This window comes from Pteropus alecto, unplaced genomic scaffold, assembly GCF_000325575.1.
Source record: "Pteropus alecto unplaced genomic scaffold, ASM32557v1 scaffold98, whole genome shotgun sequence".
Classification (NCBI taxonomy): Eukaryota; Metazoa; Chordata; class Mammalia; order Chiroptera; family Pteropodidae; genus Pteropus; species Pteropus alecto.
This window is the reverse complement of record NW_006443570.1, coordinates 13,576,973-13,595,947: the sequence shown is the minus strand read 5'-3', so window position 1 is coordinate 13,595,947 and position 18,975 is coordinate 13,576,973. Positions and strand designations below refer to the sequence as shown.

The 18,975-nt window shown below is 34.7% G+C and overlaps 1 protein-coding gene and 4 pseudogenes across 1 annotated transcript in view; 3 read left to right on the top strand and 2 right to left on the bottom strand.

Moving 5' to 3' along the window:
* The window catches only part of PPM1D (protein phosphatase, Mg2+/Mn2+ dependent 1D), a 44,995-nt gene that overhangs the window by 15,742 nt on the left and 10,278 nt on the right, over positions 1–18,975 (top strand). Inside the window, exons 2-3 of the mRNA XM_006924909.3 lie at positions 1,396–1,624; positions 9,801–9,925. Coding sequence (XP_006924971.1) covers positions 1,396–1,624; positions 9,801–9,925 — 354 coding nt within the window. The remainder of the gene's footprint in view (positions 1–1,395; positions 1,625–9,800; positions 9,926–18,975) is intronic.
* On the bottom strand, positions 9,318–9,436 carry LOC112473308 (annotated as a pseudogene).
* On the bottom strand, positions 11,263–11,381 carry LOC112473319 (annotated as a pseudogene).
* On the top strand, positions 13,696–13,804 carry LOC112473380 (annotated as a pseudogene).
* LOC102891816 lies at positions 14,602–16,926 on the top strand (annotated as a pseudogene).

Genomic DNA, 18,975 nt, shown 5'->3' with positions numbered 1-18,975 from the left:
AATAAAAATGCCAAAGTTTAAATACAAAGAGAGAATCTTAAAAGCAGCTAGAGAAACACTGATAGTCACTTATAAGGGAACACTCATAAGACTGGCAGCTGATTTCTCAAAAGAAACTATACAGGACAGAAGGGCTTGGCACAAAATATTCGACAGAGTAAAGACCCAGGATCTACAACCAAGAATACTTTATCCAGCAAAGCTATCATTTAGAGTTGAAGGACAGATAAAGAGCTTCCCAGACAAAAATAAGCTAAAGGAAATTATCATCACCAAGCCAGTATTACAGGAAATGTTGGAGGGACCTATTTAAGTAGAAAAAACGTGTCAAAAACAGGAATAAAGACTGGTAATAACTACATTCCTGTCAACCTTAAATGGAAAAGAATTAAGTGCTCCTACCAAAAGATAGAGTGGCTGAATGGGTAAGAAAACAAAACCCCTACATGTGCTGCCTACAAGATACTCATTTCAGATTAAAAGACACAGACTAGAAGGAAGAGAATGGAAAAAGATATTGCCTTGATGGATTAGACGGTATTGCACTGAATGAAATGGGTCAGATAAAGACAAATTTCTCATGATTTCACCTACATGTGGAATCTAAGGAACAAAATCAACAACAACAAAAAAAGTGGAAATAAACTCATAGATACAGAGAATATTTTGAAGGATACTAGATGGGAGAGGGTTTGGGGAGGGGAAGAGCTCAAAGGGATTAAGAGGTACAAATGGATAGTTGCAGAATAGACATAGATATGTAGAGTGTAGCATGGGGAAGATGGTTAATAATGTAATAAATATGTAAAGGGGAAGAGGGGTACTAGATTTAGTGGAGTGATGAGTTAATGTAGATCTCTGATTACTATGCTATGCAACTAAAACATATTATTGTATGCCAACTATAATTGAAAACTTGAATTGTACAATGTAAATACAAATAACGAATTGTCTATTATATTTCAATAAAGATGGAAAAAACATCATATAACTTTTTCTGAAAATCTTTTTGAAGAGATATTAATAAATAGGTACTGGGTTACTGGCTCTACTTATGCTACATGAAAGTATCAAAACTCTTTAACACATCCTTGCCACTAAATGTAGTTAGGGCTAAGACTTATGTTGAAATAGTAAGTATATCCATTAATATTTTTCTCCTAGGATTGGTTTGATGGTAGTAATGTAATTGTATTATTTATAAAATTAATTTATTAATATATTCATGAAGAGATTAACATAAGGCCTTTAATAGCTTTCAGAATATTTTTCTTAAAAACTTTCCAGTGTTAATTCAAATTTTAACATGCCAATTCAGCATATGTTGCTATTTTTATTCTGTTACAGTATTAGTGTTGATACCTGGCAAAGTAAAATTTTTATTTCTTATTACAGCAGAATGGCCAAAGACGATGACGGGTCTCCCCAGCACATCAGGGACAACTGCCAGTGTGGTCATTATACGAGGCATGAAGATGTATGTAGCTCATGTGGGTGACTCAGGGGTGGTTCTTGGAATTCAGGATGACCCGAAGGACGATTTCGTCAGAGCTGTGGAAGTAACACAGGACCATAAGCCAGAACTCCCCAAGGAAAGAGAACGAATTGAAGGACTTGGTGGGAGGTAATCATTGTGCTGTTTTGTCTTTCCTCTCGGTTCCATTTAGTCCTTTTCTGCTTTAGTAAGGAGATTGACCTAATTCTCCCTTTTAATGAAGTGACTTTCTTGGTATCACAGGTTTTTAGTTTGCCTGAAAAGGTACCCATGTGCATTTATATTTATCTCATTATTTTGAATTGACTATTTTATTTCTGATAATGGCTCCAAAAAGAATAGCATTTTATAGTAAGACTCAAGGAACAACACATAGAAGGATTTATTGGAAACTTTTACATGAATACTGTTCAACATGACCTTGAGAATCTGAACAGAGCAGCCTTTAGAGTTCCAGAGTAGAACAGTTTGAATCTGGCTTTGGGAATAGAATTTTATTAGAATTAATCTTCAGCGTTTTTCTTTGATTTCTAGTCATATGTGCTGTACACCTTTCTTCTTTTCTTTGTGTCAACTTTATTATCTCAATATGTAGATAGTTTAACTAAAACTGACTTCATCATGATATTTTTATGCTAAAAACTAAAATATAAGATTGTTCTAAAAATCAAAGGAATGAATAATGAGAGTATTTAAAAATTATCCCAATACTAATTTGTAAAAATTGAATCTGAGACAAGTTAAATAGAATCCAGTGTTTTCTAAATAATCATTCTAACTAAAGCCTTACCATGATATTATTACTTTCCTCTCTTTTATTGAATCAGAACTGTCTTTTACAGAAAAGTAATAAACTAGAGAAAAGAATATTCTTAAACTCTAAGGAATTCAAACAAAATCACTAAGGAAAACACTAAAACACTGCCACCCCCACATAGAATAAAGGAGAGAAAGTTTGAAAAGCAACAACAAAAGTGCAAAAGTAATAAACATGACAAAATGTTTAATATTATTGAAATGAAACTCTATATTCTTCTATTGGGTTAGCAAAGATTAAAAACCAGAGAGGTAGTCTGGTTTTACTCTTTTTGTTGAAATGGATATCCTGGTGGTAAGATTATAAATTGGTATGACCTATATAGAATATAATACATATCAGTAGCTTTAAATGTTTAGAGACTCAATAATTTCAAGAACCTAAAGAAGAAGTCTGAAATGTGGACCAGAATATCTGAAAAGAGTTATTGATTGCAGCATGTTTAATGACTGTTAAAGACTGGAAATAACTTGAAGTCCCAACAGCTGGAAGATGGTTAAGTATACTATAATACATATTCATAACATTAAATATGTTATAACCATTAAAATGATGTTTATAGATAAATTTTTTAAAATTATGGTGTTATGAAAAGTTTCAAACGTAAGTCGAGTACTATAATGAACTCTCGTATAATGGAGAATTTTTAATAATAGGAGAATGCCTATTGGTCACAAAATAAGTAGGATATAAAATTATATTTATGGTGTAATCTCAACTGTGTAGAGAAATAAAAACAGGATAGGAATACACCAAATGTTAACAATTTTCTGAATAATGATTTACTTATACATCTACACATGCACACACTTTTTTAATGGTAGCTTTTGGCATAATGTAATAAATATGTAATGTGCTATAGAAGCATAAGATAATGTGCTATAGAAGGTTTCTAAATTCCTACTCTCCCACAGGGCCACCCAATTCCCCTCCACTTACAAGAAACCAGTATTATGTATATCCTTCAATAGAGAGATACTCATATACAGTCAAATATGAAACTGTTCCATGTATGGATATACCATCATTTATTTAACTAGTCTCTTGTCGAAAGATACTTTAATTTTTTTTTTGTTATTACAAATGCTATTGTAAAAAAAAATCCTGCACGTTTATCTTTTTGTACTGTGCAAGTATATTTGTAGGATCATTTCCTAGAAGTAGAATTGATGGGCCAAAGTGGAGTGTTTTGAATATTGATAAATATTTGTCTCTATGAGAGTTGTTATACTTCTTTTTTTTTTAAGTTTTTATACTTCTATCAGCAGTGTATGTGGATGCCCTTGTGTAGAACTTCTTGATCATATCCAAGTTTAAGTTTAAAAAAGGAATATCAATGATAATTTAATTTGAATTTATCTTATGAGAAAGATTGAATATCTTTGTATTTGTTTAAGAGCTATTTATGTTTCCTTTTCTTTGTATTCGTTTATATTGTTTCTTCATTTGGGGGAAAGGTTATTAACTTTTTTTTATTAATATGTTGGAGCCACATTAATTAGTCTAATGCATATGATGTGAGTTTCAGGCATTGTTTTCACAGTTTGTCTTTTGATTATGCTCCTGGAATTTTTTTCCCACATGGAAGTTTATTTTAATGTAGTTAAATTTGTCAGTCTCTTCTGTTATGATTTTTAATTTCTGTGCCATACGTACAGTTATCCCACTGATATTAAAAAGCCTTTATATTTTCTTCTAGTACAGCAGTTATAAATATTTTTGGTCTTACGAACTCTTTCCATTCTTAAAAATTGAGGACTTCAAAGAGCTTTATATATGTGTATATATATATATATAAATATATGTATACATATATAAAAATATATGTGGAGTATTGATTTTATCATCTTAGAATTAAAATGGACACATTTTCAATTATTTTTTAATTCATTGAACAATAACGGTGTTAGAACAACAGGTGTTGGCGAAGATGTGGAGAAAAGGGAACTCTCATACACTGTTGGTGGGATTGCAAATTGGAACAGCCACTATGGGAAACAGTCTCAAAAAATTAAAAATGGATATAACTTTTGACCCAGCAATTGAATTTCTGAGTATTTATCCAGAGAAAACCAAAACAATAATCCGTAAAGATCTATGCACCCCTATGTTCATGGCAGCACAATTTATGATAGCCAAGCCATGGAAGCAACCTAAATACCCATCAACAGATGATTGGATAAAGAAGTTATGGTTCATATATACAATGGAATATTATTTAGCCATTTAAAAAACAATGAAATCCTACCATTTGCAGTGACATGGATGGACCTTGAGGTTATTATGCTGAGTGAAATAAGTCAGATTTCACTTATATGTGGAATCTAAGGATCAGAAAGAACTAATCAGAAACAGACTCACAAATATAGAGGATAGTTTGGTGATGGCCAGCAAGGAGGAGGTTTGGGGGGCTGGGAGAATGGGGTGAAGAGTTAAAGAAGTACAAATTAGTTCATAGATGGTCACGGGGATGGAAATGCAGTTAGCATTAATGTGTAATGGGTAGGTGGAGAGCCAGAGAAGAGAAAGAGCAGTTAGTGGGATCATTTTATAAACTATGTAAATGTCTAACCAATATACTGTATACATGAAACTAATAAAGTTAAAAAAAAGTTAAACTCATAATGTATTAACATAAAGAATATTTTTTATGAAAAAAAAAATAGCTATTTTCCAAAACAAACGTTTAGTTAGAGGATTGGCATTGTTTTATATTTTTATAAGTCTCTTTAATGTCTGGCTGAATAGGTGACATCTAGATTCTCATATCTGTTTCTGCATTCAATCTGTTGTGATATGTTATTTTGGCTACAGTATCTGAAGTAAAATCTGGTCTTACATAGATATGTAGTTGGAAAAAGGAGTATTTTAATGGCTTTTCAATACGTTGGGGGTTATTCTTCGATACTATTTCAAAACTCAAGAAGTGGTAGTTTCTTAAAAGTTAATAGTGTCTAAAATCCTATCAGTGACCTTTTCATATTCTTAAATTAAGAGCCATAGGTATATCAATTAAGAGCCATTGGTTAAGTGATTTTTTTTTAATCCATACATTTTTAAAAATTAATAGACTTTATTTTTCAGAGCAATTTTAGGTTCACAGCAAAATGGAGTGGAAAGTACCAGAGAGTTCCCATATGCTTCCTGCCTTGTCCTACATGCACAGCCTTTCCCACTATCAACATCTTGTGCCAGAGTGGTGCATTTGACAGAATCTGTGACCCTACTTTGACAGATCATTATCACCCAAAGTCCATAGTTTACATTAGGTTTGCTCTTGGTGGTGTACATTCTAGGGTTTTGACAAATGTCTAATGACATGTATTTACTGTTATGTCATCATATAGAATAATTTCACTGTCCTAAAATGCTCTGTGTTCTGCCTATTTATCCCTTCCTACCTTACTCCTGGCAACCACTGGTCTTGTTATTGTTTACATAGTTTTGCCTTTTTCAAGATGTCATTTAGTTGGAAATCATGTAGTATATAGACCCATACATGATTTTGTGACATAGGCATTGGTCATTTGTAAAATGCTGGTTTGCTGAGTTATACAGATCATCCAAATATTAACACGTTTTATAATACACTAGCGTATCAAGTCATGTAACCTCTCAACTCCACTGTATATACATAGTCTTATTATGAAAATAATTTTGACTTTGCAGACCCCCTGAAAAGGTCTGGAGGACTCCCAGAGGCTCCTGAACCGTGTTTTGTGAGAACCATGTTTCTATTACTTGAATGGTTTCATCTTTTACATTTTAATCAATCTCTCTGGAATTTTAAAATCCAAGCTGTAGGCATACAAGTTATTTTTTTTTTCTCAATGACCACTAGTAACCACTTGAACAGTTATACATCTTTAATTACTGGGCATAAAATCTTTTACTGGGAAGATGATATTGAGTTTACCCTTTTCTAATACTGTTTCTCTGGTTAAGATAAATATGGAATGTCACCTCTGTTAAAAGGCAATATTGCTTATCGTAGAATGACCCTTGAGTGGAGCTGTATCTGGATAGGGAAGATTTCGAATGGACTATATTATAAATTTCTGTTGGGAAGCACAGATCTTAGTTGCCCTGTGTACATACATGCAGGTTGATTTGTATAGAGGCCAGGAAGTCAGGGCTATTACAAGACACTGATTCCTAAGGCATATGAAACTTAACCTGTAGCATGTGATGCTTACTAGGGGTGGGGGGGACTATAGCATGGCTCCTAGATTTTAAGGATCACTGCTGAAGACAGTATGACTGAAGCTGCTTGCTGTCATGCTGTGTTTCCTGTCCTGTATCCTACAAAGTTAAACGAGCCTGGTTTCATGCTACATATGGTATTTGATTCTATGAGTGTGATGGTCAGTCTGTATCTGAGACCACTGCTGGTAGTAATGCAAAGTGGGCTTTGTAATTATAAACTGAACTTTTGGATATATTTGGTTCTTTTTCTGGTCTTTTATTTTTTTATACTGTATGTTCATATACCAGTACCATACTTTTTTAAATTGAGGCTTTATTATAATTTTTAACATTGGTAGGCCTCATCCCTTCTCATTAATCTTATAAAAAATATTTTTGACTATTCTTGCTTTATTTTTCTATATGAAGTTTTAAATTATATTTTGATTTTAATAACTTAAATAGAGTTTATGTTTTTTGTCTTATCTCTTAAAATACCATCTGGATAGTTGGACAGATGCTCTTTGTCATTTGGGAGCAGGTGTCTTTCTGCACAAATTGAGCTGTTTTATTATAAGTTATTTCCTCCTGTCCCTCTGTGTCACCCTAGGCAGTTGGCCAGTGCTCTGTTTTTCCAGCCTTCTGTTGCTGCTCAGTCAGCTTTCTGCATATCAGGCTGTTTCTTTGTGTATGCCTCTGTGTGTGTGTGCCTGCATGTGCGTATGTAGTGTGTGCGTGTGTATGCCTTTTAATCATACAGGACAACAGCGAGGAGTGCAATAGAAGCAGCATTTTTTATAACATTGTTTTGTTTTTTTGATTCTGGATTTGTTTTAACTAGTGCCTCATAGGATTTAGTTGTTTTTTAATATTAAGTATCAGGAAGGCTCCTAGTAGTTATTATTGGAAGCAATTTGAGTAGCTTCTATAATTACTTAAGTATTAAATCTTATTTTTTTTAGGGAGCAGGTTTAGGAAAAGGACAATAGGGCTTAAGGTGTTATGAAGGCAGAATGTTGATGTCTCTTCCTGTAACTCTTATGTGTCATAGATGCTTCTGAATGGTACATTTACTCTTTACTCTCTAGTTTGCTTTTTGAGGATCAGCATTGAAGAAAGCATAATATAAGACTGCCTTTGATATTTTTACCCTTGTTATGACCTAGAATAATGTTGAACTGCGAATTAAGTGGTTCTTAAAAGGGATAGTAAATGAGCATCTCTCTTGAATTTCTCTTCTGTGTTAACATTGACAGCATTTTCAGATAATTCTGTACTTGCTTCATTCCTCCACTTGTGCTATCTGGTAGTCACCACTAGCTACATTTATTTAAATTTAAATATAAATTAAGTAAACAATTAAAAATTCAACTTCTCATTTGCACTAGCCACATTTACAGTGCTCAGTAGCCACACATGGCTAGTGGCTACTGTATTGGACAATGCAGAGTAAACATTTTCATCATTGCAGGAAGTTTCATGAAACAGCTGCTCAAATATCCTGGCCTGCCTTCATCAGACGAGATTGTTTTCTACTTTAGAAAGAAGATTGAGGCTATTCTCCTCCTATATTCATGGTTTTTTTGTTCCAACGAAGATTGTTTTTTTTCTCATTTATAAGGTTTATACCTTTATTTTGCTTTTCTTAAGACTTTTATTCCATTTGTTATTTCTTCTATTATCATCATTCCTTCGAGTTTTAGAGCAGAGATATAAAAGCCATAGATAGAGGTTAATCAGCTGGCTGTTGCTGAGGTGTACAGCATTTCAGTGACATTCATTTGGAGGTAGTCACCATTATTTGTCTTGTCTTCATTTTCCATATCTCGAAGCCAGTTTAGTTTTAATGTTTATCAAGTTTAGTGGGATAGAGTCATGCTACTCAAATTCAACATAACAAATTAATAAGAGACTCACATGTCAGGACATCAGGATGTCATAGTACTTGTTAATAATGAGAAAAGTAACTGACAAGAAGATCACATATTGTCAGCTGACCTGCTATAGATGAAATAAAATTTCAGATTATAATCAAAGGGTTTCTGGGTACACGTGGGACCTGAGTGAGAACACTTAGCTAGAATATCTTAATGCTATCTATCTTTGAGAGTCTTGGGAATCAACTTCTGTCTTACATGAATGTATCTGTCAGATGGACCTGTTATCAGGTACACTAATATTGTTTCTTGGAAATTCTATTTGTCCCTCTTTCCCCAAACTTTTCTAGCCTTCCAGAGGAACGTTTTTCTTCTCTTTTTTTTTTTTAATTTTTTAAAGCGGGCAGATTATGACTAAATTGATTTAAGGTTCGTTCAGCTTCCCATTTCAATCATACCAGGCACAGGTTGAGAGACTGTTTCTTGTTTTTTTATTATTATTACTTTATTTCCTCCAAGACTTGACCATATTTCCATGTTTTAGGCAACCTAGGATATACTAACTCCTCTGTATACTAATTACAGATTTCTGCTGCTCCTGTGCCAAATTTCTAGGACAGTTTTCTTAATCTGTTAACTCTTAAGCCTACATCTTTACAATTGTTTCCAAAGTCTAATCTCATACTTTTAATTACAGAAATACCTAAATACGTATTTTTATTGAAGCAGTGCCTATTAATTCCTCAAGTCAAAAATATTAAAACTGAAGTTCTGTTTTGAGTACCCTCAAATTTCTCAAAAACTTTGTATCTTTACTTCTCTCTCTCTCTCTCTCTATATATATATATATATTTTTTTTTGCGAGGCAACCCTTGGTTGACCTCACAGATTGCAAGGACCTTGTCAGATTACAATCCCTTATTTTTTTATTTTCATTTTTGTACCCCTACAGCACCTGGTCTTTCTAGGTGGTCTCCCATCCAAGTACTAACCGGACCCGACCCTACTTAGCTTCCGAGATCAGACAGGATCTGGCTTGTTCAGGGTGGCATGGCCGTAGACTGCTTTTCAATTTTTTAAATCATTATTTAATCCCTCTCTATTTATAACCTCTTTCTTCTTCCTCCCTCAATATTTCCAGTTATCTTGGTTTTTTTTTTGACATGATATCTCCTCATTTTTCTTCCATTACTTCCATTTCATTCTTTCTAGCCTACATCAGTAATTTCCAAATTCTCATCTTAATATACCCTATTTTGTTTTTCCTCTCTGAACAGGAACTTTGGCTTATACATCTTTGTATCTGAAACAGATGTCATTATTTTATGATAATACAATCTGATTTTATCAGTTATTTAACACATTGAGCTATGTTAGTTTTCATGTGTTAGTCATTTAGAGTATTTATTTGAACTCTGTTTCTTAGTGTCATGAACAAGTCTGGAGTGAATCGTGTAGTTTGGAAACGACCTCGGCTTACTCATAATGGACCTATTAGAAGGAGCACAGTTATTGACCAGATTCCTTTTCTGGCAGTTGCAAGAGCACTTGGTAAGTACAACTTAAATTTGGTGAAATCATATTGATTTTTCTATAATATATGATGGTAAAATAAAAGAGGAGATTGAGAATTAAACCCTCATTTAGTATATAATGGGCATGGAAATATGATGATATTATATCAAGTGCTGTAAAACCTAATTGAGGGGAAGATTGGAGTATGGATTTCCATGCCAGTTGCTCTTTGATCATGAGTCATGTTCAATGTTTTGCTAATTCCCATCTATACTTAGGGAAGTATGTGTATGCTTAGGCTTAATGTTACCCTTAAAACTATTTCTAAATGTCCTTCCCTACTTCAGCCCTTTATATTTCTCTTAAGAGTCTCCAGGGAGGGGGAAAATAAAAAAATAAAATGTTAAAAAATTATGTATATATAGTATGAAAAAAATAATAAACTGGCATTAAAGTACTAAAACAAGTCTCCAAAGCTCTTTTTTTTTTTAAGGTAGCAAAGTATATTGCCCATGACAAAATAAAAATAGTTATTTCCTGGCCTACCTGGTTTTGGAATGAAGGCAAGAAGGTTATAGCTATAGAAATATCTTACCTTGGATATGCTAGTAATTTTCTTCTAAAGAAAATTTCTCTTAGAAAGCACCAATTTTTTCCTTCTCTTCTTTCCTCTCACAAACACTTGAGTACTGACTTGGTTCCAGGCACTGTGTCATGCTTTGGTGAGATAATACAGATATACCCTGTCTGCCCCCATGGAGCAAGACTAGTTGGGGAGACAGGCAGTAAAGAAGTAAGCTTGTAAATGAAATAATTACAGATTAGGAAATACCATGAAAGAAAGAAACAGGGTCCTGTGTTAAACAATAATTTAAAAGGGAAAAACTAGTTTAGACAGTGTGATAGAAATGCTCCTTTAGGAAGGTTTTTTTAGGTGAGATTTGATGGCTGAGAAGGAGCTTATTCTTGTGAAGAATCTGTTGAAGAATAGTCCAGGCATGGATCCTGAATTGGGAAAGAGCTTGACATAGTCTGGGAATTATCGAAAGGTTAGAGTTAATGAGGCAGACCTGGGCAACACCATGGCAGATGTTTGCATTCCAATCTAAGTGTAATGGGAAGCATTGAAGGATATTAGGCTAAGGGCTAACATCTGATTTGCATTTTCAAAAGATCATTCTACATACTGCTATCTCTTGTTCATCTTGGGTGATCAAATGCATATATTCCCAATCTATAATCTAGGAGAGGAAATAGATAATAAGCAAACAAATGAATAAATTATTATTATTATTTTAGGGAGGCAACCCTTGGTTAACCTCACAGATTGCAAGGACCTTGTCAGCTTACAATCCCTTATTTTTCATTTTTTACGCCCACAGGACCTGGTCTTCCTAGGTGGTCTCCCATTCAAGTACTAACCAAGCCTGACCCTGCTTAGCTTCCAAGATCAGACGGGATCGGGCTTGTTCAGGGTGGCATGGCTATAGATGAGAAAATTATTTTAAAAAGTGTCATGAAGGAATTAAATAACATGATGCGACAGGAGGAATAGTGGACGGCAATGAAGGGCTACTTTATAGAGGACAATCAAGGAATATTCTTTAAGAAGGTGTTATTTGAGTAAGACCTGAAGGAGGAGTAGAGGTAAGGAAAATAACAGTCAAAGCAGAGCCACAGCATTTGCAAAGGCCATTAAGCAGTTAAGGATATTTGATAGGGGGAGGGATTAGGAAGTGTACAGCATATACTCTCTTCCTACTGAATAACATTCTGACTTTCTTTTGGGAAATTATATCTCTCCTACTGTGTGGAATTTTAGTTTAGACAGTCCTATTCAGGGTTCCTTTGTAAAACAAATGTCAGGCATATGGCTCCACCTAGATCAGCCAGATTCTCTATTCTGGATTTTGAACTATGAATTTAGTAAGGATGAAAATTTAAAACAGAAAAAACTGGTGAGAATGAATTCATCGTAGTGATATTGACCTCTTTCAGCAGTGTCCATTGCTAGGGTTGGGTTTTTCTGCCTAGTTGCATGGAAATGCCCTGTTTCCATTCCTCGTTCTCCAGCTTGTCTGTTGCATGAGCTACTTGATTTTCTTCTGAGTTGCCTTTTTGGTCTTTATTAATCTGAGCTAGAAATTGTTGTTTGCAAGCAAAGAATCCTAATGCAGGAAGGAAAGGGCTTGATTCTTTAAGGAATGGGAATGAAACCAGTGTAAGAGAGGAGGTAGAGATAAAGTAGAGGTAGAGATGAAGATACTTAACCGATTAAGAAGGGCCTTGTAGGCTAAGGTAAGGAATTAGGTGGAGACATTATGGATAGGAGGCAAGAACTAAATCCTATGAGGCTTTCTAGCCCATGGTAAGGAATTTTATTTTAAATGCTTTTGGGAAGGGATTAAAGAGTAGAGGTATACCATAGTAGTTAAGAGAGAGACTTTGGAGCCAAAATTCCTAGGTTCTAATCCCAGTGTCATTACTTAATGTATAAACTTGGGCAAATTACTTAATATATTGTGACACAGTTTTCAGCTATAAAGTGAGGCTAATAATAATGGTACCTGCCTCATACTGTTGTGAGTATTGGATGATTTAATACATGTAAAATGCTTAAAATAGTGCCTGGCACATATTAAGTGCTCTATAAATGTTAGCTATTTTTATTGTAATTTATTGAAGTAGGGCAGTAACATTGTCCAGTGTGTTTTTAAAGGATCATTTTGGCCACTATAATAGCTGAAATTATAGAGTAATAAGATTGGAGGCAAAGATACCATTTAGGGGCCTGTAGCAGCATTCAGGTCACTTTATGTATTTTATAGATTTTTGTAGAACTAGAAGGCTGTCAAAGTTACCCAAGTCATTTACTCATAGTATAAGTATATGATACAGTTGATCCTCCAATCAAGGAAAAAGAGGGGAGAAGGTGATAGTCAGCTGCTGTATACATTTCAAGTAGATGGATATTATTAAATAGAAGGGATTTTTTTTTTTTTATGGGAAAGCATCTCATTGGACTGTGAGGGCAAGGTCTTACTTCAGGTTCAAAAGTAAGGTGAACCTTCAATTTAAAAAAGTAGATGCCAAGTTATTTTGTATACATGAAGCGTGTGTGCCAAGCATTTCAAGTAGGCTTTGAAACCCTTAAGTGATTGTGTAGAGGAAGAGAAAGAACAGATGAAGGACTAGCAGAAGGAGCAGCATTATTAGATATTGCTCCATTTCTCTCCAAAGTGATTTTGCCAAGTTATTAAAATCCCACTGTATTAGTTGTCTGTTGCTCTCTAACAGAATACTCTAAAACTTAGCAGTTTAAAACATTTATTATCTCACATAGTTTCTGTGGCTCAGGAACCTGGGAGTGGCTCAGCTAGGTGTTTATGGCTCAGGGTCTCTCATGTGGTTGCAATCAAGATGTCAGTTACGGCTTTTGTGATCATCTGAAAACTTGCATGAGGTTGGACATTTACTTCTAGGTTGGCTTACTCACACTGCTCTTGGCAGGAGGCCTCAGTTCCTTGCCTTATAGGCCTCTTGGTAAGGCTGCTTGATGTGTCTTCATGAGATGGCAGCTGGCTTCCCCAGAATGAGTGATCCAGGGGAGAGTGAGATAATAGCCACAGTGTGTTTTTATGATCTAGTGTCATAATGACACATCATCACTTCCTCCAGGTTTTATTTGTTAGCACCGAGTCACTGAGTTTAGCCTAAACTTAAGTAGAGGGGAATTAAGCTCTGCCTCTTAAAAAAAGTATATAAGAATTTGTATACATATTTTTTTTTTTTTAAAGGTAAGTTTAGTCTACGGCCATGCCACCTTGAACAAACCCAATCTTGGAAGCTAAGCAGGGTTGGGCCTGGTTAGTACTTGGATGGGAGGCGACCTAGGAAGAACAGGTGCTGTAGGCGTAAAAACAAATTAAGAAAATAATAATTAATTAAAATAAAAATAGAAAAAGGCTTATAGAATAAAGATATGTATATATTTTTTAAAAGGTAAGTTTAAAACACTGTTGATAGGTCAGGTAAAAGGAAGACTGAGAAGTGACCATTGGGTTTAGCAATGTGGAAGCCATTGGTTACCATGACAAAGTATCTTTTGGTGGGTTAGTTAGACCACAGTCATTATTGGAATTGGTTCAAAAAAGAGCAAGGGAGGAAAATTTGATAGTTTAGGCACTCTTCCTAGGTGTTTTAGTATAAAGCGAAGGAGAGCAAGGGAAGAAGTAATAGCAGTTGATGAGAAAGACCCACTAGAACAGTGAAAACTCCATGTAGAAGATAAAAGATAATTGTTATAGTAATGTCCTACAACATTTTGACATAACTTTGTAAACAAATACATGGAAATAAATGAATTTTGATATAAAGAGATATGGGAGAGGTGAAATTTAGTAATGAAAAAATAGCTTGTTTTTTCTTGATTTAAATAATTTCTTTCACATTTTCTCCTCAAAAATACCTTTCAGATCTGAACATTTTTGCTAAAAAATGTTTTATTATATTTTTTCAGTCCTTATTCTGTCACTCAGGGAAAACTTTTTTAAAAAAAATAATGGTCCTAGTTTTGTTTTTTAAGTTTAACTTCTTGCATGATAATACTTAATGGTCCATGGTAAATTAAATGATACTATTTAACACCATTATTATTTATGACCATTTTTCTTCTAGTTTTTTGTGAAAGAAAGAAATGTACTTATAAAAATTGGTACCATTTAGTTGCTGATGACCATAATTACATGAATACAGATGTAGCAAAAGTGCCTTCTAGTGGCTGTCTGATGGAATTGTGTTTGAGTCTGAAGACAAAAGGGAAATGGCCATTGAGCAGGCAACCAACAAGGTCTGCCACAGTTTCCAAGAGCCTCTCCGATTCCTACTAATTTGATCTCAGGTGAAGCCATGTAGATTGCCTGAGCTGGAAGGATATGGGAATCTACATGGCTTTACTATATCATATGTTTCTAAATCTGGCTATAGATAGGAATCATCTTGTGAGTTTGTTAATTCAAATTCTTGTGCATTTTACTGGCAAATTGAAAGCAACTTGAGCATCAAAACAATACTAGCAGGTTTTCCGCACTACCCAGAGAGGGGCCCATATGGCATTGATCTTAGTTCCCACATAACTTAAAGGGAAACTTCCACAATGCCCGGAGCCCTTGATGTTCTGAAAATGAAAGAGGAGGATGTCCTCAAATTCCTTGCAGCAGTAACCCACTTGGATGGCACCAACCGTGACTTCCAAATGGAACAGTACATCCACAAAAGGAAAAGTGATGGCATCTACATTATAAATTTGAAGAGAACCTGGTAGAACCTTCTGCTGGCACCTTGTGCCATTGTTGCCATTGAAAACCCAGCTGATGTCATTGTCATATCATCCAGGAATACTGGCCAGCGAGCTGTGCTGAAGTTTGCTCCTGCCACTGGAGCCACTCCTGTTGCTGGGCCAATTTACTCCTGGAACCTTCACTAACCAGATCCAGGCAGCCTTACGGGAGCCGAGACTTCCAGTGGTTACTGATCCTAGGGCTAATCACCAGCCTTTCACAGAGGCATCTTATGTTAACCTGCCTACCATCGTCCTGTGTAACACAGGCTCTCCTCTGCACTATGTGGACATTGCTATCCCTTGCAACAACAACGGAGTTCACTCAGTAGGTCTGATGTGGATGCTGGCATGGGAAATTCTGTGCATGCCTGGTACCATCTCTTGTGAACGCTCATGGGAGGTCATGCCCGATCTCTGCTTCTACAGAGATCCTGAAGAGACTGAAAAGGAAAAGCAGGCTGCTGCTGAAAAGGCTGTGATGAAGGAGGAATTTCAGGGTGAATGGACTGCTCCAACTCCTGAGTTCACTGCTGCTCAACCTGAAGTTGCAGACTGGTCTGAAGGCATTCAGGTGTCCTCTGTCCCTGTTCAGCAGTTTCCTACTGAAGACTGGAGTGCTCAGTCCACTGAAGACTGGGCTGCAACCTCTACTGCTCAGTCTACTGAATGGTAGGAACAACTACTGAGTGATCTTAAGCTGTTCTTTCACAAACTCTTAAACCAAATGGAAATAAGGTTGATGAAAAATAAACCGTTTCTAAAAGTTAAAAAAAAAACAAAAACAGGAATAGGTTATAACGTTGAGAGAAAAAAGAATCCATGAGTCCATACTGATAACTAAAAGGATTATAAAGAAAGGAAATGGAAACTCTTCTAACATCAGTTTACAACCATCACAGTAACTATTGATTCGTGCAAGAATTATTAATAGATGCTAAAATGTGGCACATTTGGGTCGAGAACAGGACATTTCACACAGTCTCAAACTATCACCATACAGATTACTTATCAATTACAAAATGAAGGTCACCTTTACAGTGCTGGTAGACAGCACTTTAACCAAATGATTAAGCTTGGCATTTCTAATAATGACACATTGTGTCTCATCAGATGATAAACTGAGGAAGACACAGCTTTAGCAATTTAGTGTTCTGGCCCCCCAAAAAAGTTTAACCTGAACACAAACCCTTATATGTAGCATGAGAACACGAGGAAACAAGTCTAAATAAAGGTTCAGCCACTCTGCAAAACATCTGTCCTGGATTCTTCACAATTGTCAACGTCATGAATGACAAAAACAAAGAACCTAGAGAATTATTCTGGGTTAAAAAACAACTAAAAAAATGTGACAACTAGATGCAATGAATAATACTTAAGTGGATCCTGGATATTAAAAAAGCATTGGGACACCTGGGGAAGTTTGAATAGAGATTTTGTAATACACAGTACTGGATCAATATGAAATTTCCTGAATGTGGTTACGTAGAAGAACATTCTTATGCTTAGGAGATAAATGCTGAAATTTTAATATTTAGAGATAAAGTGTTTGATGTCTGCAACCTAATCTCAAATGGTTCTGCAAATAAAACCATCTCTATGCACAAATGGCATCATTAAATAGAAAATCCCAAAGAATCTCCAAAAAGCTGCTAGAATTAGTAACATACACAGTCAATCATATTTTTATGTACTAGAAATGAACAATCCATAATTGAAATTGAAAACAATTTATAACTACCCAAAACAAGAATACTTATATATAATTGTAATAAAATATGTTCAAGATCTGTATAGTGAAAACTAAAACACTGATGAAAGAGATCTAGACTTAAAAAAATAGAGATACACCATGTTCTTGGATTGCGAGATATATTATTCTTAAGATGGCATTTCTCTTCAAACAGATCTATAGGTTCAGTGCAGTCCCAATCAAAACCTAGAGTTTCAGAAATTTAAGCTAGATGAAATTCTGGAAATGTATTGAGGTTTAGTGAGAAAGAAGGAAATAGAGATTGGCAAGATACTGAGGACTAATGATTTAAGAGTTGTCAGTTAAAGAGTAATTATAAGCTTGAGAGGATGATTTTGCCAAAGTAGTGTATATATATGCTTGTGTGTATATAGATATAGATATCTCTAGAAGAATAATAGTTGTTTCCTGTATGGAGAACCGGGCAGGACAGGGATGGGAAAGATTTTTCACTGTATGCTTTTTTGTATCTTTTGGGTTTTGTACCATGTGAATGTATTACTACCTATTCAAGTAAACAACTTATTTTAAAATATTTTCAAATTTATGAAGATACTAATGTTAGCTTATATGTGAGAAACTGTAGTCCTTCTTCAAGGCTATATAATCTGCATTAGATTGAAAGTTGGAAATTCTTTTTTCACCGAGATTTTAGTTTAGACGTAATAGGGATTCTACTTTATATAAATTTATGTTCCTCCTTGGAATGACAACTTTAATCCCAAATAGTGAGAAGAAACTGCTTTTGAAAGTTTTTATCATTTATGAACTCTGTAATTTCTACCATAGTATTTATCTTAACTATTTCTATGTTCATTTTTAAAATTTCATCAACCAGGGAGCTTTATTTTACTCATATAAAGAGGTAAATGTGTCTGAATGAGCTAACCTAGGGTATAATTGGCTTTTCGTGGTAACGTGTTCTCTTTTGCTACTCTGAAGAATCAATTGCCCCTTTCAGGAGGCCGGTTTAGCAGTGAATTTTGCCCTTTTAGAGTGGAGTAATGGTTTGAATTATTCTTTCCTTGGACTCTAAGCATGTTTGAATTGGCTAGTATTTCTGATGGGAGGTAATGGAGAAGTTTAAATAAGGAAGGGAAAGGACAAAGAGCTTCATCTTGTTTAGGAAAAAGTCATACCCATTGAAAGGGGTCAACAGCTATTTACTTTCTTCTGCAAAAACCTTTGCTTTTAATTTAGGTCTTTCTCCAAAGTACTTTACAACAAACAAAAAAGGAAATTTATGTATTCTCCTTTCTGTCTCCTCCTTCCCCAGTTTTTGGGAGCAAAAGAAAGGTTTATATTGTACTACTTACTTTGACTTATGTATCACAGAAGAGTAGATGGTTTCTGTAAATTGCTTTTTCTTCTTTTTCACTTTTATTGATCTTTTTAATGGCTTGAGTCAACAAAAAGTATTCTGTTGAACTTTTTGAGGTTTATATCTAATAGGTCTAAAGGGCAGAAGTGTAGGCATTGTTTTATGTGGAGCTAATCAAGGAGGATAACTGTGTAAGAACTTTCTTTTTTCTGGCTTACTGAAAGTGTAAACTGTCTTTAAAGGTATAGTAGGTTATGTTTTGATGTAGATACTTTCTTGGTCTATTAACACAAGGTTTTCAAATAGTCATTAAGACGCTCCAGAGCAAGTTGTCCTGTCTTATCTTCACAATGATCTTGTTTAATCTTGGCCCTTTGTTCTTCCCTGTACAGTTTAGAATCAGCTTGTCAAATCCTACAAAAATCCTTTTGGGATTTGGATTTTAATTACATTGACTTTATAGGTTATTTTTGGAGGAATTAACATCTTTATAATATTAAGTCTTTATGAATACAGTTTATTCCTCCATTTAGTCTTTAGCATTTTGGAATGTGATTGTATAATCTTGTCCATAAAAGATTTAGATACATTTTATTACATTTATTTCTAAGTATCTTACATTTGGTTCACTGTAAATGGAATTGTTTAAAATTTTATAGTTTCTATTTCTTGCT